Source organism: Nerophis ophidion, unplaced genomic scaffold, assembly GCF_033978795.1.
Source record: "Nerophis ophidion isolate RoL-2023_Sa unplaced genomic scaffold, RoL_Noph_v1.0 HiC_scaffold_76, whole genome shotgun sequence".
Lineage (NCBI taxonomy): Eukaryota > Metazoa > Chordata > Actinopteri > Syngnathiformes > Syngnathidae > Nerophis > Nerophis ophidion.
The window spans coordinates 27,138-54,935 of NW_026906998.1; the positions used below are offsets into that span (position 1 = coordinate 27,138).

Consider the following 27,798-nt stretch of genomic DNA (forward strand, 5'->3'; position numbering starts at 1 on the left):
AATTGTCCAATGAACTTATTGGGAAGAGATGGCTTGACAAAATTGAAATTGGCACTGATAACAGACCCTAGTGGAAAGCTAGTGGTAAAAAGACAATTTGAACTATCAGAAAGTAATGCAATGGTTTTCCAAGGTGCAGGACAACCATTTTATTACTATGCCTTGGCAGTGCCTGATAAACAGCCAATGAAAGCCACACTCTTATGATAGTGTCACCCGTCAGAGCCACAGTTACATATCTGTACTCGGATACTGAAAGTGTGGCGGAGGCAGCAATAACAATACCACAGGAAATTAATCCAAAATCAAACACAATGTGGTAACCGTTACACATATAATTATTTCGAAACAAACATATGGAACAAGATTGTTTGTACAAGATATGCAGCAACAAAGCCCAGAGAATGAAATTAAATTTTGGAAAAAAAATTAAAATAAAGGGGGCAAAAATAGAAAATGGCATCTTTAAATAACCAGAGGGAAAACCTATCCTACCAAAAAACCTATCCTACCAAAAACCTATACAAATGGGTAGCAATATTGTCCCATGTCTCAAAAGGGGGGTGGTTTGGACAGGTTAACCAAAGTTACACAACACATGGTTACAAATCTTATTAAACATGTTTTTTTGTCGAGTATGTTTGACATGCGCCAAACACAATCCATAGGGTCACTTACGACCGAGATGAGGGAAATTTCCCCAACCACAATATCGGTTTCAAGTAATACATATGGATTCTATTGAATTATACCAAAGTGAAGAAAATATATATTGCCTGGTCATAATAGATGCATTTTCAAAATGGATTGAATTAACTCCAACTAAAACACCAGATGCTTTGACAGTAGCAAAAGCATTGTGCAAAGACATAATACCAAGATACGGGATCCCAGAGAGAATTTACAGTGATAATGGGGCACACTTTGTAAACCAAATAATAAAAATGATAAGTACTATGTTCCATAAAGAATTCAAAAATCACTGTGCATATCATCCCCAAAGTGCAGGGTTAGTAGAAAGAATGAATGGAACAATTAAAAATAGGTTAAAAAAGTGCATCGAAGCAACAGGAAGACCATGGACACAATGTTTAGATCTGGTCAAATTGTACATAAACATTACGAGTACCATGGGCTTAACACTATATGAAACATTGTTTGGACGACAATATAGATTACCTTATTTCAGAAATGAATGGGAAACTGATGATGATTCAAATTTGGCAGACTATATGAGAGAAATATTTGAAAGACAAAAAGAACAAACACTTAACGAGGATGTTTCTGTCCCCCAACAGGAACTGGAATTAGTGGAACCAGGAGATTGGGTTTAAATTAAGAGCATCAAAAGGAAGAACTGGCATTCTCCCAAGTGGGAGGGGCCATAGCAAGTATTGCTGACTACACCAACAGCCATTAAAATAGCAGAGAAATCAACTTGGGTACATTTGACACGTTGCAAAAAGGTCATCTCTTACGAGGTAACGTCCAAACAGGAAGGTGAGCCAAAGTCTGATCAATAGTGTGGTCTTAGACGGTTAGCAGCTGGGAAAAACCCAAACGTCAGTAAAGATCTTAGAAGGACACCGACCTACGTAGAGAACCTTACCTCTGAGAGATGCCAAAAACAAGGAAGTGGATTAATGATGCTATCGCATGTTGGGTAGCCACTCTCATTACCATTTTGGTATTTTTAGCAATATGGTATTTGTGGAAACCACCAGGAGTACATTCATCCACAAAAAGGATGGAAGAGACAAGTGTACAGTTCAATCAAACAAGTCCCAAAGGTCAAATGGTATTGTATCGACTTAAAAGACAAGTGGGACTCATTGTCCACCCACAAACCGAGTCTGCAGGACAAACTACAGACAGATGTGTAAAAAAGTCTGGCAGGAGTGTAGAAATACTGCACCAAAAAGGGACATGTTAACCAGTGCACTACAAAGTCCACTTTCACAGTTGTAAGCATACCATTTGATGGTGTGTCAAAGTTTGATAATAATTGGTTCCTGTTTTGGCAATTAATTTGTTCCTCATGACGGAGCAAGTAGGAAAGGCTACACAAATTGATTGTGTTGTATGTAAAAGCCCAGACAATTACTCAAGATGAGTCAAAAAAGGTTTCATTGAAGTAATGATCAAAACGAAATTTACCTTGTAGCTAAAGAGACAAAACAGAAACCAATATTTGATCAATGTGTAAAAAAAAAGAAGCTAATTATACCTGCATTGACACGTACAACAGTTAGGAAACTTATCATAAGATAACTGCTTACACATAGCAAATGTATGAATATTTGTACAAGGATTGTTAACATGTCTGAACAGTTTTGATACCTGAACATTGGAGAATAACTAGACATGATGTAAACTGGCAAAGTGTTTTAGATCTAACTTGATCGATGCAATGGATGTCCAAAGAAGTGTATCTGACGACTATAAATTGGTAAATCAGGTTGCAGCTGAATTTGAATTCTGTCTACTGGTGGTGTACGATTAACAAGAATGTTGATAGAATAAACTACGTCTACTAGAACGTAGAGGGATTAGAAAATTACACAGGCCGACTTGAAGCCGTCCCTGATCAACGCCGCCACCTTCCTTATGGCTTTTCAAAGCCGTATGACGCTAGACATGTTGTTAGCGGAAAAAGGGGGCGTGTGCACAATATTTGGTGAACAGTGTTGCACGTTCATACCAAACTACACTGATGCAGAAAGTAGCCTGACCAAAGCACTGGAAGGCCTGCACACCCTTAACGGTAAGATTAAAAAGTACTCTGGCATAGATACATCTATGTGGGAGGGGTGGTTGGACGTGTTTGGCAAATACAAGTCTTTGATATTTAGTATCTATGGCCGTGTTCAACAAGACTGACGTTGTGTGGATGTTGTTGTATTCCCTGTCTTGTGTTCTCTGCCTAACCGTCTGATTACCACAGCGATTAGCCCAGCAGACGATAAAGCTGTTCAGATGCACTTCCTGGTGGACGACAAGGAAGATGAATATGAAGATGAGAATACCTACCTGGATGGTGTTTCTGATTTATTTCCAGAAATGTATTTACTGTCTGAACAACAAATTGATGATGATGATGATGATGATGTTGATGACACAGACGATCTTGCACCTGCATTACCAGACTTGTTTCCAGATTCATATGACTCCGAATAATGAAATTGCAACATCTATATTCTGAGTGTAACCATATTTTTGAAAATCGAAAGAAGTGGTCGTTTCAAGGTGATGTGAGAATTTGAATAAAAATACGATAAACAGGAAGGAAATGTTGGACTAATTGTAAAAAAGTTATCTCATTTTATTCAAATATGATTTTGTTCATTGTGTAGACAAGTAGAAAGGAAACTTTGTGTTAGATTGAATTTAGGTCTACCTACCCATGTAAACGAGGAATTTGCAGATGGCCCAGAGGAATGCAGGGAGTTATTTGTATTTATTTTTTGTTTTATGCACTCATTGGTGGAGCATAATATTGTTTTTAACATGGCTGTGCAGCACTTTGGAAACGTTATTGTTGTTTAAATGTGCTATATAAATAAAGTGGATTGATTGGATTATTGAAGTTTAGTGACAGTTTATTGACGTGCAGCTATCTATTTTATGGTCAAGTTCTCTCTGGATAAAATAAGATGAGAGTTAAATCAAGCGGTAATGAAGGTGAAGAATGGAATATTATTATATACATAATTATATATAGATAGTAGTGACAATTAAAGACACTTTCATCCTGTTCATTTGAGCAAAGAAAGAGAGTAAAGTGTAATATTGTAAACAATAGAAGAATATCAATATCCGCAGTCAATATTCCAACATTGTGAAGCTGAGCTATGGTAAAAACATATTCAGCTTTGAAGGCTTTATGAGAGTGATGTAATTATCAGAATCAGAATCAGAAATACTTTATTAATCCCTGAGTGGAAATAAACATTTTCATTAACATGTGAATATTCAATGTAGTAATGTATGATATTAATACATTAATAAAATGGTACGTTTGGGGATGTGTAATATTGTTTGAATTAACATCCTGAATGTTTTCATGCTGGAATAGTTTTAATTAGTAGAAAGTGAAACAAATGAGGAAGTAGTCATAATAATGGTTTGTTTTTAGCCTGTTTATGAATAATTAAAGATAATTAAAATACAAAAAACAGAGCTTACATCCTCAGTGAGCTGAACTTCAGCTGTAAAAATAAGATAAATAATGTGGAAAGGTCAGAAGTCAAATGTTTATTCAGGTAATACATGGAGCCTCTGCTGTCAACTATTTATATTAAAAAAACTATATATAAATATATATATATATATATATATATATATATATATATTAGGGGTGGGCAAATTAATGGGTTAATTATGCGTTAACTCATCAATCTATTAACCCCGACAATTATTTTATCTCACATTTGCGTATGTTGTTTACATGCTTTTATTTTGTTAACGCCTTTTCTTAACAAGATGGCAACTCCCGGATGTACTTCGGCGTCGAGGGGCTCTTGGTAAAGATGGAACATTTGGCAAAAATACCGGACAATTCTGCAAATTTCATGGCTGGCTTACAGCGTGGTCACTCCGGGATCACTTACGACCGCCAGACAATTCTGGATGTGGATAGATCGGGCCGTTTTGGACTGAATGAGGCGTGCTTGCTAGACCGGCTAGCTAGCATGGGAATACTTTGCCGGCTACATCCAGCGGCCTGTGAAGCAGCGGAGTATATGTGTTGTCTGTCTATTTATCAATAATGCAGACCAGGAGTGTTGGCTGAGTTCTTAACGTTTGCTTTCAGAGTCTGCATATCACAACATACAAGATGCTGTCATGGCGACACACAACCTATACCGGGCTACCGCGCATGCTCGTCACTCCTGTTGCATGCTGGGTAGGGTAGTTCTTTTTTTTCCCTGGCTCATAACATCACAAATATTACCATGTATATGATGCGTTCAGTTTATCAAAGCACCAAGCAAACAATCGGAAAATTCCCATCATATCAATTCCTAGATATGGTCATAATTATTTTAAGTGCACTACGCAGAATAAACACAACATTATTAATATTGCTAGAACAGATAATTTGATCAAACATTTCCTAAAACAGCCCACTACCTGTAATATAGTTTTTTTAAACATAAGATCCCTGATTAAAAAAAAAATGTTTCTGCTGTTACCTCAGAAATTGCCTGTTCAGATGTTATGATTGTGGCTCAGAGATTTGTATGTAGATTATATTTATTTTCCATAACAAACAGGATAACTTAAATACCCTGGCAGTGGCAATAAGCTTAAATGTTTGTATTTACATTTTTTGAGTTGATTTTCATAAAATATGCTATTTAACTGCTACTGTTTAACAAGGACTGATTTAAATTGTGTTTGCACAACAAATGTTTTGGCGCTTTTGTTCATGTGAGAGAATATTCCAATAAAGGTGCACTACACACTACTTTTGAATTCATTATTGGGCTTTGCGTATACAATGCAGTTAATCGCGATTAATCGGAGAAATAGTGTGATTAACTTCGATTAAAATTTTTAATCATTGCCCAGCCCTAATATATATATATATATATATATATATACATATATATATATATATATATATATATATATATATATATATATATATATATATATATATATATATATATATATATATATATATATATATACATATATATATATATATATATATATATATATATATATATCTTTTTTTTTTTTTTTTTTTTTTCCAAGATGGCGCTGCTGTAGTGGCTGCTGTAGGCAGGAGCTCTGTGCTCTTGTGTCATCCTTTTGTGTTTCCCTCTTGTTTTCATGTGTTATTATATTTTTTTGCATTTTGGTCCGGGACCCTTTGGGACTGTGTGACAAGGGGTGTCACTTTCGTGACCTCTGTGGTGCTTTTTTTTGTGGACTTCTGGATCTGCCTCCCGGGAGCCTTTTGGCCATGGAGACCAGCTGCTGGGTGTCTGCTACACCAGAGTCTGTTTGGAGGGACTGGAGGAGATGTGGATGAGGGGACAGGACTGCGGAGCTGGCACTGAGCGCTGGGACGGAGAGGCTCCGCGGTGTCTTGACTGGGTGAGCAGGTGTCGGACACCTCGGTCACCTGGGACGTATCCTCGCTCATCCATGCGGACTGGACATTGGCCGAGAGTTGGTTGGCGGCTCTCTTGGTTGCTTTGTTGGGTCTGCTCCCGTCTCTGGCCATGCTCCCTTCACCCCAGCAGACGATGGCGTGGAACACCGCAGAGGCCACCACAGTGTATATGTTTATTTTACTTTTTATTCATAGCTGTATGTACAAGTGTCTGCTTGTATCTGCTGCTTTAATGTCTTTAACGTCCTCTGTGGTCTTTGATGTTTGATGTTTCCCTCTTACAAACATGTAAGAGGGATGTGTACTATGGCTATAAGTTGTTGTTTTCCCTTGGCCTCAGTCTGCACCGCCACTCCAGGGCCTAGGCTAAGACCGATTTTTTATTTTTTATTTTATTTTTGTTTAACTGTGTGTCATCTTTTTTGTAAGGGGCGCTGGAAGCCGGCAGACCCGTCAGCGATCCTGTTCTGTCTCCCTGTAATGTTTGTCTGATCTTGAATGGGATTGTGCTGAAAATTGTAATTTTCCTGAAGGAACTCTCCTGACGGAATAAATAAAGTACTATCTAATCTAATCTAATCTAATCTAATATATATATATATATATATATATATATATATATATATATATATATATATATATATATATATATATATACATATATATATATATATGTATATATATAGTTATATAGATATATAGATATATAGATAGATATAATATAAATAACGACAAAGAAAATTTTAAAAGAACATGAAATCCTCCCACATTCTAAAATACATTATAAAAACGATTAACATCAAAGACAAAAATAATACCATTAGTGTAATATTTATTTTGTTTCTTGTTTTTCTTTCCTTATGCTACTGTTGTTTCAAAACGTTTTCAAATATTTAAATATTTTTATGGAAATAAGTTTTATGGTGGGTGGGGGGGTCGCACTAATATACAACGAAAACTTTAACCTTAGTCCTAACATAAATAATAAATATAAATCGTTTGAGGTGCTTACTATGAGGTCTGTCACACCGCTACCTCTACACCTGGCTGTTATCTACCGCCCCCCAGGGCCCTATTCGGACTTTATTAATGAATTCTCAGAGTTCGTTGCTGATCTAGTGACACACGCCGATAATATAATCATAATGGGGGACTTTAATATCCATATGAATACCCCATCGGACCCACCGTGCGTAGCGCTCCAGACTGTAATTGATAGCTGTGGTCTCACACAAATAATAAATGAACCCACGCATCGCAACGGTAATACGATAGACCTAGTGCTTGTCAGGGGCATCACCGTTTCCAAAGTTACGATACTCCCGCATACTAAAGTATTGTCCGATCATTACCTTATAAAATTCGAGGTTCAGACGCATGATCGTCAAACTAATAATAATAATACCTGCTATAGCAGCCGCAACATTAATACAGCCACAACGACAACTCTTGCTGACCTACTGCCCTCGGTAATGGCACCATTCCCAAAGTATGTGGGCTCTATTGATAACCTCGCTAACAACTTTAACGACGCCCTGCGCGAAACCATTGATAACATAGCACCGCTAAAGTTAAAAAAGGCTCCAAAAAAGCGCACCCCGTGGTTTACAGAAGAAACTAGAGCTCAGAAATTATTATGTAGAAAGCTGGAACGCAAATGGCGCACGACTAAACTTGAGGTGCACCATCAAGCATTTAGTGATGGTTTAATAACTTATAAACGCATGCTTACCTTAGCTAAAGCTAAATATTACTCAAATCTCATCCACCGTAATAAAAACGATCCTAAATTTTTGTTTAGTACGGTAGCATCGCTAACCCAACAAGGGACTCCTTCCAGTAGCTCCACCCACTCAGCTGATGACTTTATGCAATTCTTTAGTAAGAAAATTGAAGTCATTAGAAAGGAGATTAAAGACAATGCGTCCCAGCTACAACGGGGTTCTATTAACACTGACACGATTGTATATACGGCGGATACTGCCCTCCAAAATAGTTTCTCCCGTTTTGAGGAAATAACATTAGAGGAATTGTTACAACGTGTAAATGGAATAAAACAGACAACATGTTTACTTGACCCTCTTCCTGGGAAACTGATCAAGGAGCTCTTTGAATTATTAGGTCCATCAGTGCTAAATATTATAAACTTATCACTCTCCTCGGGCAATGTTCCCCTAGCATTCAAAAAAGCGGTTATTCATCCTCTTCTTAAAAGACCTAACCTCGATCCTGACCTCAGGTAAATTACCGACCGGTGTCTCACCTTCCCTTTATTTCAAAAATCCTTGAAAAAATTATTGCGGAGCAGTTAAATGAACACTTAGCGTCTAACAATCTATGTGAACCCCATTCAATCCGGTTTCAGGGCAAATCACTCCACGGAGACAGCCCTCGCAAAAATGACTAATGATCTATTGCTAACGATGGATTCTGATGCGTCATCTATGTTGCTGCTCCTCGATCTTAGCGCTGCTTTCGATACCGTCGATCATAATATTTTATTAGAACGTATCAAAACACGAATTGGTATGTCAGACTTAGCCCTGTCTTGGTTTAACTCTTATCTTACTGATAGGATGCAGTGTGTCTCCCATAACAATGTGACCTCGGACTATGTTAAGGTAACGTGTGGAGTTCCCCAGGGTTCGGTCCTTGGCCCTGCACTCTTCAGCATCTACATGCTGCCGCTAGGTGACGTCATACGCAAATACGGTGTTAGCTTTCACTGTTATGCTGATGACACCCAACTCTACATGCCCCTAAAGCTGACCAACACGCCGGATTGTAGTCAGCTGGAGGCGTGTCTTAATGAAATTAAACAATGGATGTCCGCTAACTTTTTGCAACTCAACGCCAAAAAAACGGAAATGCTGATTATCGGTCCTGCTAGACACCGAACTCTATTTAATAATACAACTCTAACATTTGACAACCAAACAATTAAACAAGGTGACTCTGTAAAAAATCTGGGTATTATCTTCGACCCAACTCTCTCCTTTGAGGCACACATTAAAAGCGTTACTAAAACGGCCTTCTTTCATCTCTGCAATATCGCAAAAATTCGCTCCATTCTGTCCACTAAAGACGCTGAGATCATTATCCATGCGTTTGTTACGTCTCGCCTCGACTACTGTAACGTATTATTTTCGGGTCTCCCCATGTCTAGCATTAAAAGATTACAGTTGGTACAAAATGCGGCTGCTAGACTTTTGACAAGAACAAGAAAGTTTGATCACATTACGCCTGTACTGTATATACCTTTATATACATATATACATACATATATACCTATACTGTATATACCTTTATATACATATATACATACATATATACCTGTACTGGCTCACCTGCACTGGCTTCCTGTGCACTTAAGATGTGACTTTAAGGTTTTACTACTTACGTATAAAATACTACACGGTCTAGCTCCATCCTATCTTGCCGATTGTATTGTACCATATGTCCCGGCAAGAAATCTGCGTTCAAGGGACTCCGGCTTATTAGTGATTCCCAAAGCCCAAAAAAAGTCTGCGGGCTATAGAGCGTTTTCCGTTCGGGCTCCAGTACTCTGGAATACCCTCCCGGTAACAGTTCGCGATGCCACCTCAGTAGAAGCATTTAAGTCTCACCTTAAAACTCATTTGTATACTCTAGCCTTTAAATAGACTCCCTTTTTAGACCAGTTGATCTGCCGTTTCTTTTCTTTTTCTTCTATGTCCCACTCTCCCTTGTGGAGAGGGTCCGGTCCGATCCGGTGGCCATGTACTGCTCGCCTGTGTATCGGCTGGGGACATCTCTGCGCTGCTGATCCGCCTACGCTTGGGATGGTTTCCTGCTGGCTCCGCTGTGAACGGGACTCTCGCTGCTGTGTCTTGGATCCTCTTTGGACTGGACTCTCGCGACTGTGTTGTATCCATTGTGGATTGAACTTTCACAGTATCATGTTAGACCCGCTCGACATCCATTGCTTTCCTCCTCTCCAAGGTTCTCATAGTCATTATTGTCACCAATGTCCCACGGGGTGTGAGTTTTCCTTGCCCTTATGTGGGCCTACCGAGGATGTCGTGGTGGTTTGTGCAGCCCTTTGAGACACTAGTGATTTAGGGCTATATAAGTAAACATTGATTGATTGATTGATGTGTTTTTTTTTTTTTTGTGGAAAATTTGAAATGGACAAATTTACTTTTATTTTCACAAGAAGTAAACCGGGGGTGGAAAGCTGGTTGTACTTATTCCTCTCGCGAGATTTGGAAAAGAGCTGGTTACTTGTTTCTCTCGCGAGATCTGACAACATTGCGTGCGAACCAATCACGGCGAGGATAAAGCAAGATGGCGTCTGACGGTGAAGACGTTATTGCAGTCGTCACAGTTCAGTGTTCTTAATCTGTGCCTCCATGTGCACATATATGTCCTTTATTACACTCTAGTAAATAGAGTAAACATTGTTAATAACTGTTTGCATCTGGTTATATTAGTCTGAGCGCACTTTGATGCTTCTCGAGCTAGATTAGCTTGCTAGTTAGCTTAGCTTGTTAGCTGCTAACAAAGAGAGGCGGAAGTGATCAAAACACATCGCTAAGTAGAGATCAAGTGTGAGTGTAAAGTGTTGTGATTGTGTGAAAATGTGCCAAAGAACCACAGCAGAGTACGAGGAGGAACTTTGTCCAACAAAAGAGGAGAAGGAGCGACAACATGAAAAACATCAAGTTGTGTTACACAGAACAGGTTTGTTTACTTCTTACTCTCACATCTTTACTAACTTTATATTTCATTATTAACACTATTCCTGAATAGATTGTCTGTAGGAAGATTAATTGTTATGTGAGGATGATGCACTGATTGTTTTACATTGTTCATAAGAAGGAGACAGTTTCAGACACACAATATTTATGACAGGTTGATGTTTGTAACAATGTGTATCAACATGTTTACACAAATCTCACACAGTCACCGGGGGAATATTCCAGAGAGCAGGTTAAGTGCAAAGTCCTGAGTATGTAAAGCTCGAGAGTTTTACCTCCAAAAATAAGAGAGGTAAGACAAAGTCAGAGTCAGTTACCATGGTTACTGATGCTGTAAACCTAGCCTGCTAGCTGGCAGGTTTGGCAAGTTATATATTTGTGTAAAAGCTATTCTGACCTGCTATTTCCTTCATGTCGGTGTTCGTTGATGCAGCCATTAATGTTCCAGTGATTGTCGAAAAAACAAAGCCTGATCTAAAGATGACATCTTGATCTCCTTCCATCTCAAACCAATTGACCGTTCATTATTAAGTGAAGTGTCTTATAGTCGCTTAAATTTGTCTTTAAACAAGCAACACTATGTTTCATCCAGTTACTCAATTAATCGGAAACTTTTCCCGTAGAACACTTGATTAATAAAATGTTCAATAGCTACAGCCCATTACTTCATCTAGGATTTAATATTTAGCATCTAGGAGTTAAAATGTGTTTTGTTTGTGTCCTGTAGACATCCATCAGCTGATTGGACACCAAGAAGAATGTCTCCCTCATCTGCAGGGGGACAGTTTCACTTTAGAGTATCCACAGCCCTCACATTTTAAAGGGGACAAGGAGTATCCAGAGCCCCCCTATTTCAAAGAGGAAGAGGGGGGAGAGTGTCCTGTAGGGCAGGAGGAGGCTGATGTCAGCAAGTTTCCACTGACTGTTGTCTCTGTGAAGACTGAAGAGCATGAAGACAAACCACCTGAGTCCTCACAGCTTCATCACAGTCCAAGTAAGCACAACATCCACATATCATCTAATACAATGTTTGTGACACATGTTCATCCGGGGGCCACATTTATCACTACAGATAGAGATATATTTGCTTTTTAACACCACCATTTAAATATGATTGCTCATCAATCATCAACAGTGTAATTGCTGGGGTGTAACCATGTGACCTAGAGGCCGTCCTCCTTACCTCACGTGGTCAAATGAAGGCAAACATTCAATATGGCTACTGTTTATTTACCTTAGCAGCACATATGTCAGCATATTTCAAAGATTTAGTGTGCAGATTAGGGATGTACACCAAGTACCATTTTTTTATTGATACTGGTTCCTAATTATGTCGTCCATGAGGACCGTGAAGATTCTGGACTAAAGACACAACTATTTGTATTTTTAATTCCAGCTGACTGAGGTAACTATGACACGTTGTCACATTGAGTTCAGCTGCCGCTGCTACACATTACAATCAACTTTAAATAATGACAAATAAGGAAGCAACAAAAGTTTAATGTGTGTGTTATTGACAAGAAGATGACATAACTGCATTTCACCTTGCACTGCACACATAGTTGACTTCTTTAAGACTTCAAATAAACAGTTGCTGATAAAAGACTTCCCTGCTGTTACAGAACATCATGTTGGAGGTGTTCTGTAATAGGAATGCTATATAAAAAGCCTTTTTTTCCCACTTTTTTAGTTCCACAAATTACATGCAGTACCGATAAATACTGGTATCAATAAGGAATATCAATTAGGGTATCATATCGATACATTTTCAGTGATTAACATCTCTACTGAAGATACAAGCCAGATATCTTTAAAATATATATTCAACATTTATTTGGATTTAGTTACTTCTCTGCTGTCCAGCAATGTCTTAATCAATCTAGTTTATTAGTACTAATTAGCAAAGTTGTCTTGTCTTTCTAAAGTCTTTAATTTGACAGCCCCCTCGCGGTAAAGTTGTCCAAGTGCAAACTATTTGTGACTGATAAAAGTTTTGGTGAATCAAAATTTAATAAATTGTACCGGACAGTTCATTACTCTGAAGATGGCCGATAAAAATACAATCAGAATCAGAAATACTTTTATAATCCCAGGGAGGAAATTAAGATGTTCAGCACAATCCCATTCAAGAGCAGACAAACATTACAGGGAGACAGAACAGGATCGCTGACGGGTCTGCCAACTTCCGGCGCCCCTTTCAAAAAAGGTGAGAAACAGGTAAACTCTGGGAGGGGGTGGGGGGTGAGAAAAAAAAATAGTCTAAGCCTGGGCCCCTGGAGAGGGGATCCAGACTGAGGCCAAAGAGAAAACAAAAACCTCATATCCATAGCACACAGAAACGTGTGTAAGAGCGAAACATCAAACAACACAAAGGACATTAAAGGGGAACATTATCAGCAGACCTATGTAAGCGTCAATATATACCTTGATGTTGCAGAAAAAAGACCATATATTTTTTTTACCGATTTCCGAACTCTAAATGGGTGAATTTTGGCGAATTAAATGCCTTTCTGTTTATCCCTCTCGGAGCGACGACGTCAGAACATGACGTTACATCGGTACTCAACGCCATTTTTCCCTACCACATTACACGCATCGAGTCAAATCAGCTCTGTTATTTTCCATTTTTTCGACTGTTTTCCGATACCTTGGAGACATCATGCCTCGTCGGTGTGTTGTCGGAGGGTGTAACAACACAATCAGGGACGGATTCAAGTTGATTTACATAGAATGTGCATCGATTAGCACGGTATGCTAATCGATGCTAGCATGCTATTTAGGTCACTTACCAATCGACGGATTGGTAAGTTGCTCCAGTATCAAGAGATGCGGAAGTCCCTCGTTTGGTTTTTACCGGCGATGCTACGACAGAGATGGCAAGAATGTGTGGATATCATGCGACACTCAAAGCAGATGCATTCCCAACGATAAAGTCAACGAAATCACAAAGGTGAGTTTTGTTGATGTTATTGACTTATGTGCTAATCAGAGATATTTGGTCGCGGCATGACTGCCAGCTAATCGATGCTAACATGCTATTTAGGCTACCTGTATGTACATTTAAACTATATTTACATCCAGCGTTTCCTTCCACCCACATTTAATGCTAAACAAACACTTACCAATCGACGGATTTAAGTTGATCCAGTGTCAATGCGAAAGTCCTGATCGGTTGGTCTGCACATTTTACCGGCGATGCTAACATAGTATGCATGGCCGAATAGCGTCAATAGCTATCCAATAGCTATCCAATAGCTTCGGTTTCTTCTTCAATATCGTTTTCGCTATCTGCCTCCATACTCCAACCATCTGTTTCAATACATGCGTAATCAGTTGAATCACTTAAGCCGCTGAAATCCGAGTCTGAATCCGAGCTAATGTCGCTACATCTTGCTGTGGTAACCGTCACGTTGTTTGTATTGGAATCACTATGTGACGTCACAGGGAAATGGACAGTGGCTTAAGCAAATAGGGAAAATCAAGCACTTTAAAGGGGAACATTATCACAATTTCAAAAGGGTTAAAAACAATAAAAATCAGTTCCCAGTGGCTTGTTGTATTTTTTGAACTTTTTTTCTAAATTTTACCGGTCCCGGAATATCCCTAAATAAAGCTTTAAATTGCCTTATTCTCGCTATCTTAGAAACCACTATCCATTTCCCTGTGACGTCATACAGGGCTGCCAATACAAACAACATGGCGGTTACCACAGCAAGATATAGCTACATTAGCTCGGATTCAGACTCGGATTTCAGCGGCTTAAGCGATTCAACAGATTACGCATGTATTGAAACAGATAGTCGGAGTATGGAGGCAGATAGCGAAAACGAAATTGAAGAAGAAATTGAAGCTATTGAGCGAATAGCTATTGACGCTATTCGGCCATAGTATGGGTGTACCTAATGAAGTGGCCCATATCATGGCTGCCTTATTAGCATCGCCGGTAAAATGTGCGGACCAAACGATCAGGACTTTCGCATCTTGTGACACTGGAGCAACTTAAATCCGTCGATTGGTAAGTGTTTGTTTCACATTAAATGTGGGTATCTATTTTCAAATGTACATACAGCTAGCGTAAATAGCATGTTAGCATCGATTAGCGTAGCATGTTAGCATCGATTAGCTGGCAGTCATGCCTTGACCAAATATGTCTGATTAGCACATAGGTCAACGACATCAACAAAACTCACCTTTGTGACTTCGTCAACTATCGTTGCAAATTCATCTGCAGTTTGTCCATACATCTCTGTGCCATGTCTGTCTTAGCATCGCCGGTCAAATGTGCAGACACTTTGGTACATTCAATAGGGGTCTGGCGGCAGATTTCTTGCCAGTGGTGCAACTTGAATCCCTCCCTGTTAGTGTTGTTACACCCTCCGACAACACACTGATGAGGCATGATGTCTCCAAGGTTCCAAAAAATAGTTGAAAAAACGGAAAATAACAGAGCTGAGACCCGGTGTTTGTAATGTGAAAATTAATATGGCGGGTGTGTTACCTCGATGACGTCACATTCTGACGTCATCGCTAAAAGAGCGATAAAAAGAAAGGCGTTTAATTTGCCAAAATTCACCCATTTAGAGTTCGGAAATCGGTTGAAAAAATACATGGTCTTTTTTCTGCAACTGCAAGGTATATATTGACGCTTGCATAGGTTTGGTGATAATGTTCCCCTTTAAAGCTTTTTTTAGGGATATTCCAGGACGGGTAAAATTTTGAAAAAAACTTCGAAAAATAAAATAAGCTACTGGGAACTGATTTTTTTTTGTTTCAACCCTTCTGAAATTTTGATAATGTTCCCCTTTAAAGACATTAAAAGAGCGGAGCTGATGCAACCAGTTACTTCTGCACACAGCCACAAAAGTAAATCATCAAAAATACAAAACAAAACATATAGACTGTGGTGACCTCTGCAGTGTTCCACGCCATCGTCTGCTGGGTTGGGGGGAACATGGCCATAGACAGGAGCAGACCCAACAAAGCAACCAAGAGAGCCAACTCCACCGTCGGCCGCCCACCAACTCCTGGCCAGTGTCCAGTCTGCATGGATGAGCGTGGATACGTCCAAGGAGACCGAGGTGTCCGATACCTGCTCATTCAGCCAAGACACTGTGAAGCTTGTCCGTCCCGGCTCTCAGTGCCAGCTCCGCAGTCCTGTCTCTTCATCCGCATCTCCTCCAGTCTCTCCAAACAGACTCTGGTGTGGCAGAGACCCAGCAGCTGGTCTCCATGGCCAAAACGCTCCAAGGAGGCAGATCCAGAAGTTCACAAAAAAGCTTCGCAGAAGTCACCAAAGAGTCACCCCTTGTCACACAGTCCCAAAGGGTCCCCAACCAAAAGGCATGAAAACAAGAAGGAAACATCCAGAACCCAAAAGGATGACACAAGAGCACAGAGCTCCTGCCACCAGCAGCCAAAATGAACATGTCATGTCATGGCGTAGTGGGTAGAGAGGCCGTGCCAAAGACCTGAGGGTTGCAGGTTCGCTCCCGGCCTCTTGACAGCCAAATCGCTGTCGTTGTTTCCTTTGGCATGACACTTCACCCTTGTCTCTGGTGCCGCTCACACTGGTGAATGAATGAATGATGAATGATAGGTGGTGGTGGGAGGGGCCTTAGGCGCAAACTGGCAGCCTCGCTTCCGTCAGTCTACCCCAGGGCAGCAAATGTAGCTTACCACCACCATGCGGTGTAAATGAATGATGGGTTCTCACTTCTCTGTGAGCGCTTTGAGTATCTAATAGTAGAAAAGTGCTATATAAAATCTAATCCATTATTATTATTGTTATTACTAACGTTGGTCCGTCAAACATTCTTCTAGTTACACTTTCTTAAGTGTTGCCTATAGTGTCTTGTTACTGCAGTGATTTTCAACCTTTTTTTGAGCCATGGCACATTTTTTGCATTGAAAAAATCTGGAGGCACACCACCAACAGAAATCATTAAAAAAACTAAACTCATTTGACAGTAAAAAGTCGTTGTCGCAATTGTTGGATATGACTTTAAAGCATAAGCAAGCATGCATGACTATAGCTCTTGTCTCAAAGTAGGTGTACTGTCACCACCTGTCACATCACACCCTGACTTATTTGGAGTTGTTTGCGGTTTTCCTGTCTGTAGTGTTTTAGTTCTGGTCTGGCGCTCTTATTTTGGTGTCCTTTTCTCTTTTTATTCTTAGCAGTTTCATGTCTTCCTTTGAGCGATATTTCCCGCATCTACTTTGTTTTAGCAATCAGAACTATTTCAGTTGTTTTTATCCTTCTGTTTGGGGACATTGTTGTTTGTCATGTCATGTTGGGATGTACATTGTGGACGCCGTCTTTGCTCCACAGTAAGTCTTTGCTGTCGTCCAGCATTCTGTTTTTGTTGACTTTGTTGCCTGTTAATTTTTAGTTTGGTTCTGCATAGCCTTCCCAAAGCTTCAATGCCTTTTCTTAGGGATACTCACCTTTTGTTTATTTTTGGTTTAAGCATTAGACACAATTTTACCTTCACGCTGCCTCCCGCTGTTTCTGACATCTACAAAGCAATTAGCTACCGGCTGCCACCTACTGATATGGAAGAGTATTTTACGGTTACTCTGCCGAGCTCTAGACAGCACAGACACTCAACAACAACACATCATTTGCAGACTATAATTATTGCTTTGCAAAAAAACATTTTTACCCCAAATAGGTGAAATTAGACTATTTCCGGCTGTATCTCACGGTACACTAGTGTGCCGCGGCACAGTGGTTGAAAACCACTGTTACTGGACGCTATCGGTGAAAGTGACACGTACTGTAGCAGAGCTACTTTATTTACTTTTAAACTTAGTGTTAAAATCAAATCCTAGCAGAAACACTGCAACTTGTTTAGTTTTTACAGGACTAACATTAGAGTGTGTGTGTCAGTCAGATGATTATAATAATAATCATCTTCTAATAAATATAACATAATCCGTATTTACAGAGTGGGAGTGCAGAGGGCAAGTTGGATGCCACACTTACAGTACATCATCATCTACCAACATCACACATACAATACCTGATGTCTTCCAGAAGCAGCTGCTTATGCAAAAGAGCTCACTGCAGTGCTGTCATATTTCATTGGCAAACTTTCAAAGAGTTGAGAGGTGTTCTCTGATATGTGTAAGACTAGACCTCTCATGTATCAACACTATTGTTCTACACCAGGACAAAAAGTGCACTTACATCTTATGGCCATTGTTGGGTTTCTTCTTTCTTCACTCATCTTCAATGAATACTCAAGTTGAATATAAAAGAAAGATGATGGTTTATTTTAAGGATGGTTCAGTACAATGCCTCACAGCACCGGGAAACAAAACATCGGTAACTGTGGAAAATAGAACACAACTTCATCGCGCTTCTTTCTGTGAGTCTCTCATATTCTTTCGCGCGAAGTGAACCGGAAGAGATCACGTGATGATAACACACGCGAGCCTGCACTACCGTATATAACCTGTTGGAGGCGCAAAACAACAACAGCAAGCCTCTCTCTTGATACACAGAAACAGCATTAATTACAATGAGATCACATTTACTCAACACCCCCCCTTGATCTCATGACCATGAAACAGTGAAACACATTAGTTTCCAAAAAAAAAAATAATTTGAATTTGTCAATCTTGACTCTTGTAGTAGGTTTGGTTAAGATGTCTGCAACCATGTCTTCTGTAGGACAGTAGACCAATGAAATGTTCCCTTCAGTGAGTGCCTCACGAATGAAATGGTATTTGACATCAATATGTCTGACCTCTGTCTATTAACTGGATTTTTGTTCAGTTCTACTTTCTGTTCAGGAGTGCTTCTAGGTTTGCATTCTGACATGCCAAACCTTTCAAGCATCTTTTGTATGTACATCTTTTGATCCATCTTGATTTCATTCTGTTTCTGTTCAAAATGAATACCCAGGAAATAAGATATCTTACCGATGTCTTTCATGTTGAATTTGGCGTTCATTATGTTTTTGAATTGCTCAAGTGCTTCTTTGCTACTTGCAGCAATGATCAGGTCGTCCACCCAGATGATGACAATGACTGTTTCATTTTCTGTTTGTTTTCGGTAGACACAATGATCAGATAGGTTTCTTTTGAAATTGTTTTGCTCTAAATGGTCATTTAGAAGTTTGTACCAATTTCTTCCTGATTGTTTTAGGCCATAGATTGATTTCTTCAACCTAAATACCAGTTTTTCACCTGTGTCCGATGTTTTCTGAAAACCTTCTGGTTGATCTAGGTATATCTCTTCATCAATGGGGGCATGTAAATATGCCGTTTTCACATCCATCTGGTGGACGGTGAGGTCATTTTGAACAGCTATTTGCATCAATGCACGCACAGAAGTAATGTCTGCAGTTGGTGCAAATGTTTCTTGATAATCTATACCTTCAGTTTGACTGTATCCTTTGGCAACATATCTAGCTTTGAAAAGCTGTCCTTTCTCTGTGTTTTCTTTGAGGGCATAAACCCACTTTCCGCCTATTGCCTTTTTCCCTTTTGGTAATGTTGTTAGTTCAAGTGTGTCATTTTTTTGAGAGATGCCAATTCGTCTTTCATGGCTTTTTCCCAGCTGGCTGCCTCTGATGACATCAGGGTGTCTTTATACGTCTGTGGGACTCCACACACTGCCCTGCAACAGTGATCAATAATGTCATGGCTTTCATTGGTATCATCAATATTTGTTACATATTCCTCTAAGTATTTTGGAGGAACAATTCTCTCTCTCTTTGGGTAACGACCTCTTTGTTCTATCCTAGTCTCTATGTTAGTTGTGGCATCATCTAACACCACCTCTTCCTCTACTTCCAGAGTTTGTGTTTGGTTATCAACATCGTTTTGAGCTACAGTTTGATTTTCGATGCTCACTGATTTTTCTGACACAGTGTCAGGTAGTTTGGTTTCATTTCTTTCGCAATCTGGGATGTCCAAGTCATATGCATTTGTTTGTGTGTCTTTTTCTGCAGTGTTCTTTTTGGTGAATTTTACCAGTCTGTGTTTTGACACTTTTCTTGACTGTGGATCATAGACCAAGTATGCTGGACTAATTTTACTATAGCCCACAAATACTCCTTTCTCACACCTTGGTTCAAGTTTCTTGTGACTGTGAGTGTATGCGTAACACTCCGAGCCAAACACCCACATTTTTGAAATGTTGGGCTTCTTTCCAGTTAGCATGAAATATGGTGTGTTCTTTGTTCTGTCATTGTAACATCTGTTCCGAATATGGGCGGCACTTTGAACAGCATAAGGCCATAATGTTTTTGGTAACTCTTTTTCTAGTAGCATACACTTTGCCATTTCAAACAGTGTTCGCCACTGTCTTTCAGCTGTACCGTTTTGATGAGGAGAATAAGGTGACGAAGTTTCATGTCTGATACTTTTCTCTCTCAAAAGTGTTTGAAAATCGTTTCCAGTGAACTCAGTTCCATTATCTGAGCGTATACATTTTACGTTGCCATATGGGGAAACGTCTGCAATGAACTTCTCTGTCGCAAGGGTAGTTTCACTCTTATTCTTCAAGAAGTAAACAAATACTGCCCCTGAATAATCATCAGTAAATGAGACTGAATATTTATGCCCATCTAATCCAATGGGGTCAATGGGGCCGGCCAGGTCAGTGTGCACCAGCTCTAGGGGTGCACTAGCTTTGACATCAGGTAATTTGTTCCTAGTGTTAGTGAATTTTCCTTGTGTACAAATGTCACATTCTATCTTTGTATCTCCTGTAACTGTCATGCCTGTCACAACATTTTGAAGCTTCAACACATCATTCACATTGCAGTGCCCCAAGATCCCGTGCCATGTTTTCACATCACAACATAGATTCACTTTGTCTTTTGACATCATGTCATGCACAGAGTCATCGTATGGTTTTTGATGGTTTACCGTTTTGAGGTAGTACAGTCTCTCGTGTACTTCTAACTTGAAGGTGTTTCCTTCTTTCGTGATGAGCCGGTTTTGTCCTTCTTCGAAGATCACTTGAGCTCCATCAGTCGTGGCTGCTTTCACCGACATGAAGTCTTGTGGGTAGATTGGGATGAACAAGGCATTCTTCAGTGTGACGGGGACACTTTTACCTTCCGTGTTGCGTAGAAGAACCACTGCATCGCCTCTCTTCAGAGCCACGTTGTTCTTCCTTGTTCCATTGGCCAACTCCATGTAGTGTTTGTTTGGGTTAAAAGTATCATCAAATCGTGTAAATTTACTCTTCTCGGTGATTATGTGTGACGTCGCCCCACAGTCCACCATCAGTCCATTTTGTTTGATGCCGTCTGGAAGCACCAAATGACTGGCTTGGAACACAAAGGAGGTTCCACTTTCCTTTGAATCTTCTTCTTTCTCCATAGTTTGTTTAGCAGAGTCAGGCTTGGTTTTTCTTCTGCACGTCTCGTCTGTATGTGTTGTGCTTCTGTGGTAGTTGCACCACTTTGGTGTTGTTTTGTGGGGACAATTTCTCGCAAAATGTCCACGATTCCCACATCCATAACAGGTTGCTGACGCTATGTCCACTTTCATTACGTTGTCTGAATTTGGTTTGTGTTCAAATTTCTCTGTCTCTTCGTAGCTTCGTAGTTTGCTCTTAAACTCCACAAAAGTCACTTCATCGTTGCTCTGTGTCATGTGAATGACGAATGGTTTGTATGGTTCCGGTAGGCCCCGCAGAACCATAGCAATACTCAACTCATCGCTTATTACTTGCTTTGTATTTCTTAAAGAAGTCACAATCTTTTCGGCTCTAATGATGTAGTCTGTAATAGTTTCTTCGGAGTTTTTCTTCAGGGAACACAATTCGTTGTACAGGGAAATAATTCTTGGCTTACCATCACTGGCATAATGGCGCCGTAAAATTTGTAGTGCTTTGCGACCATCGTCAGCAGCGTCTCTCATCACCAACGACAGACTTTTGTCGTCGAGGAACTGGATTAGCTCTGCAAAACATTCTGCATTCTTCTCTGGGTCCACTTCACCAGAGGAAAGTATTGTGTCCTTTAAACCTTCAAGTCTCATGCGACCAAGACATTTTACTTCCCAAAGTTTGTAGTTGTCCTCGTCTCCATCGAAGACCAGGCGCTGCCATCTTCCTCCCGTTGCATGTCTGGGCCCATAACCTGTTGGGTTTCTTCTTTCTTCACTCATCTTCAATGAATACTCAAGTTGAATATAAAAGAAAGGTGATGGTTTATTTTAAGGATGGCTCAGTACAATGCCTCACAGCACCGGGAAACAAAACATCGGTAACTGTGGAAAATAGAACACAACTTCATCGCGCTTCTTTCTGTTAGTCCCTCATATTCTCTCGCGCGAAGTGAACCGGAAGAGATCACGTGATGATAACACACGCGAGCCTGCACTACCGTATATAACCTGTTGGAGGCGCAAAACAACAACAGCAAGCCCCTCTCTTGATACACAGAAACAGCATTAATTACAATGAGATCACATTTACTCAACAGCCATCATGTGCCATCTTGCACAATTATTTGTATTTATTTATGTTTTTAGTTTCTGCCATATTACTTTGTGCTTTCATATGCACATTTAAATTCCACTGGAGTTAAATGTGACGTTTTCTACAATATTGTTTCTCCTACTAAGTACATACTTTTCAATATGTTATTTAAAAAAAAAAAAAACTTGTTAAAAAAAAGTACTTTAAGAACAATTGGAGCAAATTTGAAAAATACCACGATAAAAATGATAACCGGGAAAATAATTGTTCATTCCGCGACATCCCTAGTGTCTATGTTTGTGTGGGTTTATATGTATGTATGTATGTATGTACAGTCGTGATCAAAAGTTTACATACACTTGTAAAGAACATGATGTCATGGCTGTCTTTAGTTTCCAATAATTTCTACAACTCTTATTTTTTTTGTGATAGAGTGACTGGAGCACATACTTGTTGGTTCCAAAAAACATTCATGAAGTTTGCTTCTTTTATGAATTTATTATGGGTCTACTGTACATGTGAGCAAATGTGCTGGGTCAAAAGTGTACATACAGCAATGTTAATATTTGCTTACATGTCCCTTGGCAAGTTTCACTGCAATAAGGCGCTTTTGGTAGCCATCCACAAGCTTCTGCTTGAATTTTTGACCACTCCTCTTGACAAAATTGGTGCAGTTCAGCTAAATTTGTTGTTTTTTTGACATGGACTTGTTTCTTCAGCATTGTCCACACGTTTAATTCAGGACTTTGGGAAGGCCATTCTAAAACCTTAAATAAGCCATTCCTTCACAACTTTTGACTTTTGTTTGGGGTCATTGTCCTGTTGGAACACCCAACCGTGCCCAAGACCCAACCTCCGGGCTGATGATTTTAGCTTGTCCTGAAGAATTTGGAGGTAATCCTTCTTTTCATTGTCCAATTTAAAGCACTAGTTCCATTGGCAGCAAAACAGGCCCAGAGCATAATACTACCACCACCATGCTTGACGGTGGGAATGGTGTTCGCCTTTTCTCCTCCAAACTTATTGCAGGGTATTGTGACCAAAAAGCTCCATTTTAGTTTCATCTGACATGGACGAAGTTAAGACCTTCTAGAGGAAAGTTCTGTGAAATACCACAAAATAACTTGGAGTGTCTTGTTAATTTATAGCCAAAAATATTTTTATTTTATAGATATTCTCAAAGCAGAATAAAGTCCGTAGGGGCCTCTGACACCCCATGGGGTAACCGTAAGGTCTGGGCCTCTTAAGACCTCACTGTAGGTGCTAATCGACCTGTTTCTTCACCTTTTTACCGAATTTGAAAGCAAAAGAGTCCACAAATAACCGAATCGTAAAGCAGAATTGAAAATTAAATCTGAATTGGTAAAATCTTATCAATATCGCTCCTGACATGTGACTGAAAAAAAGATGGACTCCTCTCGACCATGTTTGTCTTCCTGTGTCCTGCAGACGTCTGTGAAGAACATCTTCTCTCTGAGCAACAGAAGTGGAGCTTCAGGATGGGGAAGGAGGAGCCACAGCCCTTCCACATTAAGGAGGAAGAAGAGGCGCCACATACATTGCAAATGCAAAGGGAAGAAAATAACACACTGACCCCGCATTTTAAAGAGGAAGAGGAGGAACACAGCATCAGTCAAGAATGGTTGGAGAAGTTCCATTTGATTGTGAAGAGTGAAGATGATGGGGTCAAAAGTGAAAGTGAGGAGAGGGGAGGGGGGGAGCCTCCAAGCAGCAGCTCAACACAACACATGACAACAGAAGCTGATGGAGACCACTGTGGAGGATCACAAGCAGACAAGCTCTTAGCTCCACTATCAGATAGTGAGGACACAACGTCACACTCTCCTGACACTGATGATGAAGACTCTAAAGATGATAAGACATGTCACACTGACAACACTCACTTCACATGTCCTCACTGTCACAAAACTTTTAAATACCATTGTAGTCTGAAAACCCACATGAGAACACACACTGGAGAAAAAGCCTTTTCATGCTCAGAATGTGGTGCTCAGAATGTGGTACAAGTTTTGCAAGAAATCAAAGTTTAAAAGCACGCATGAGAACACACACTGGAGAAAAACCATTTTTGTGCTCAATTTGTAGTAAAAGATTCACCCAGAAGGCACATTTGATAAACCACACAAAAATACACACTGGTGTAAAACCTTATTCATGCTCAGTATGTGGTAAAAAATTTACACAAAGTAATGATTTGAAAAGACACATGAGAATACACACTGAAGAAAAACCTTTTTCCTGCTCAGAATGTGGTAAAGGTTTTACACAAAGTAATGATTTGAAAAGACACATGAGAATACACACTGGAGAAAAACCGTTTTCCTGCTCAGAATGTGGTAAAGGTTTTACACAAAGTAATAATTTGAATGAGCACATGAAAAAACACACTAGAAAAAAACGTTTTCTTGCGCAATCTGTTGCAAAGAATTTGCACTACCTATCTCTTTCAAAGTTCACATGAGAATGCACACTGTTCAATCTGTTGTGAAGGTTTTGGATTAGGTCTCTATTTAAGTAAAACACGAGAAAACACAGATGAGAGAGTGTTGTGTTGCAGTGTTGAACTGTCAAAACTTGAATAAGGACTTTCTAACATCAGCACATATAACATGTGTGACATCATTGTTGTGTGTGTAACACAATCGTGTTAATATTATCCTAACATTCATAGATTAGATCATTTAGATTAGTGTTTTTTTTACAGGTAAATACATGTGTTATTATGTAATTTTTGGTACTTTGATTTAAAAATGAAGAGAACTATTTGGCTGAAAAGGTGAAAGTAAAAAACACGTGTTCTTCTGGACCACTTTTGGAAAAAAAAATACTTTTTACATCATTTGTGTTTTATTCAAGATCATTTACTTTTAAAATGTGTGACTTTATGAATCATTTGTTGGGTCTATGTAATCCATTCTGTTAATTGTCTTTATTACTCTCTTTTGTAATTTTTTTTTTTTGGATTGTTTTATATGTATGTCCCCAGACTTTTATGCAATTAAACAATTTATGCTTCAATAAAAGTTGGGTCCAGTAAATGTAGTTATTATTTGTTGAGTATGTGTTTTGTTATTAAATATTGAATTTATATTTAGAGTCAGAGTCCTGAAAACATATGTACGGTCTGTCCTACTTTACGGCTGTGAATGCTGTACATTAAACAATCAACAATCTAGAAAATTAGAGGCAACCGAAATGTGGTTATTCAGAAAAATACTCTGCAACTCATAGACTGAAAAGAAAAGGAATGAAGAAGTATTGGCAAAGGCTAAAATAAGAAGATCTCTAATTGCAACGATTCGAAATAGGCAGCCGAAATTCCTCAGTCATATCATTAAAAGACAGCTTAGATAAACTGGTGTTAGCAGGAAAACTAGTAGGAAAGCAAGCTCCAGGTCAACAACGAACAACATATGTCAGCAGCCTAAGAAATGTTATGGGAAATATCAATAATATGGAACTCATACATTGAGCGGACGACGGAGAAGACTGGAGAGCCCAGATTATCGATGCCTGCAAACAGGCCTGATACCCCATGATGATTTAATTTTGATATTTTCTTCTTTATATGTTTTACAAACACAGGATATGATGTTAATACCCAAAATGCCATGGACTGAATGGCAGGGGCGTCCTTCTCCCTGAGCCAAGCCATACCTGAGCGGGGTGAGATGTTCCAATCCTTTTTCCCTTGAGAAACGTGGGTGGGGATGATAGTCATCACAAAATTGTCGTGTCAAGCCGGGCGTGGTTACACAGACGGATGTTCATGGCAGCTTTGGGCACCGCAAAGATTGCTCCAAGTTGGTTTCACAGACACATGGTATGATGTTATGGGGGAGGAAAGGTGGCATTGGGGTCATCAGGCGGGCTCACTCCTTCACCGGTGTTTCACTGACAAGGCCCACTGCACCTCCAGAGAGCTCAGTAGCAGCTCCTAGCATCCAAAGTATGCTCCCCTCTCCCTTTCCCCCTTAAAATCTCATGGTCTTGGTCATTTTGGAGCCCAGCTGTTGTCTCTCCTTCTGATCCAGTGCCACTGGCTTGCTCGTTCCACAGCACTGGACAGCGCTCTGATGGCTTGACGTTGGGCCTGGCCCACATTCCAATGTTCTTAAAGGGACTGGTAGCGAGACCCTTCACCCTTGCTCCTGATGAGTCGTGGTTATTGCCTTGCATGGCAGCTCCCGCCATCAGTGTGTGAATGTGGAAATAGTGTCAAAGCCCTTTGAGTTACCTTGAAGGTAGAAAAGTGTTATCCAAGTATAACCCATTTCCCAATGTTCCTATAACCCCTTTGTTCAAATGTTTGTTCCACTTGGGGCGCGGGCATCTTGTCTGACTCGCACCATGCACAGCCTTCCTTGTCACATATTTTTCCTTTTCCCGCTATCCATCTAGTAATTCAAACTGATCAAGCAGCGCGATTGAAGATTATTTGTCTTTACAAAAATCAAGGAACCAGGATACTCTGGAAACAAAATAAAAGGTAGTCTATATAAAAGGACATATATGTGCACATGTATGCACTGATTACAAATACAGAACTATAATGCCCACATTTAGACTTTCTCCATCAAACGCCATTTTGCTTTCCCCTCCTTCTTGTTCTTCTTTCTATTTCCAGCAGACTAGTAGAACATCTTAGGTTTACTGCTGCCCTCCACAGGTTCTTAATAGGATTTCCTCCTTCTGTCCTATGGCCCACACTATACTCTACAGTCCGGTAGGTGACAGTATGAACCTTTCAAGTCGTGGCTGCAAACTGCCAGTAAGAAGAAGAAGTAATAGAGCTGGTTGCTTGTTTCTCTCGCGAGATCTGACAACATTAATAGTTTAAATAGAACAATTGACAGGTTGACAACATCCAAACAAACCAAGTCATCTCCAAAACATCTCAACATTACACACATCCTCCAGGCTGAGTTAGTCTACATGATGAATTAAGTGGGAAACTACATGTAAATCATATGAGGAAAACATTTTAAAAATTGACCGCGATAATAAATAGAATAAAATACAAACCCACAAATATTAACTACATTTATTGTACACAACTTTAGTTGAAACATACATTGTTTATTACATAAAAGTCTGGGGACATACATATAAAACAATCACACAACAATATTCATATTACACAAGAGAGTAATAAAGACAATTCATAGAATGGATTATAGAGACCCAACAAATGATTCATAAAGTCACACATTTTAAAATTGTATAAAAGACAACTGTTCAAATGATGTATAAAGTAAATAATAATATGCTTCCTGAAGTGGTCCAGAAGATGTTTCAGATGTGAAGCAGTAAATATGAACTAAAAAGATTCATGAGTACTCAAAAGCAAAGGTATGAACACATGTAAAACAAATATGTACATCATATAAAGGAGTTCATCGATGGAATTATCTACAATTAGAAAATAAAAAACATGTCACACTTCATTATTTCAAAAAACA

The 27,798-nt window shown here is 39.5% G+C and overlaps 2 protein-coding genes across 3 annotated transcripts; one reads left to right on the forward strand and one right to left on the reverse strand.

Moving 5' to 3' along the window:
* The first annotated feature begins 10,614 nt into the window (after positions 1 to 10,614).
* Positions 10,615 to 24,519, forward strand: LOC133547166 (zinc finger protein 699-like). Of its 2 annotated transcripts, none has more exons than XM_061892985.1 (3): positions 10,615 to 10,849; positions 11,594 to 11,860; positions 15,783 to 16,752. In XM_061892985.1, the coding sequence occupies exons 1-3, from the start codon at positions 10,747 to 10,749 to the stop codon at positions 16,286 to 16,288; spliced, it is 876 nt and encodes a 291-aa protein (XP_061748969.1). In that variant the 5' UTR covers positions 10,615 to 10,746; the 3' UTR covers positions 16,289 to 16,752. The 2 variants fall into 2 exon arrangements, with proteins under 2 accessions (XP_061748969.1, XP_061748967.1); XM_061892983.1 differs by lacking the exon at positions 15,783 to 16,752 and adding an exon at positions 23,765 to 24,519 and having other exon boundaries at positions 10,624 to 10,849.
* On the reverse strand, positions 19,361 to 22,167 carry LOC133547165 (uncharacterized). The gene is made up of 2 exons (XM_061892982.1): positions 20,752 to 22,167; positions 19,361 to 19,495 (listed from the first exon to the last, which is right to left on the reverse strand). Exons 1-2 carry the CDS (start codon positions 22,000 to 22,002, stop codon positions 19,466 to 19,468), a joined length of 1,281 nt encoding a protein of 426 aa, XP_061748966.1. The 5' UTR covers positions 22,003 to 22,167; the 3' UTR covers positions 19,361 to 19,465.
* Positions 24,520 to 27,798: the final 3,279 nt, after the last annotated feature.

Bases quoted from the DNA above. Each gene is read 5' to 3' on its own strand.
- LOC133547165 (XM_061892982.1), bottom strand. From the start codon at position 22,002: ATGAGTGAAGAAAGAAGAAACCCAACAGGTTATGGGCCCAGACATGCA. The intron at 19,496-20,751 runs GTAAACCATCAA...TCACTGTTGCAG, and splicing joins GACTGTACTACCTCAAAACG to GGCAGTGTGTGGAGTCCCAC.
- LOC133547166 (XM_061892983.1), top strand. From the start codon at position 10,747: ATGTGCCAAAGAACCACAGCAGAGTACGAGGAGGAACTTTGTCCAACA. The intron at 10,850-11,593 runs GTTTGTTTACTT...TGTGTCCTGTAG, and splicing joins AGTTGTGTTACACAGAACAG to ACATCCATCAGCTGATTGGA. The intron at 11,861-23,764 runs GTAAGCACAACA...TGTGTCCTGCAG, and splicing joins ACAGCTTCATCACAGTCCAA to ACGTCTGTGAAGAACATCTT.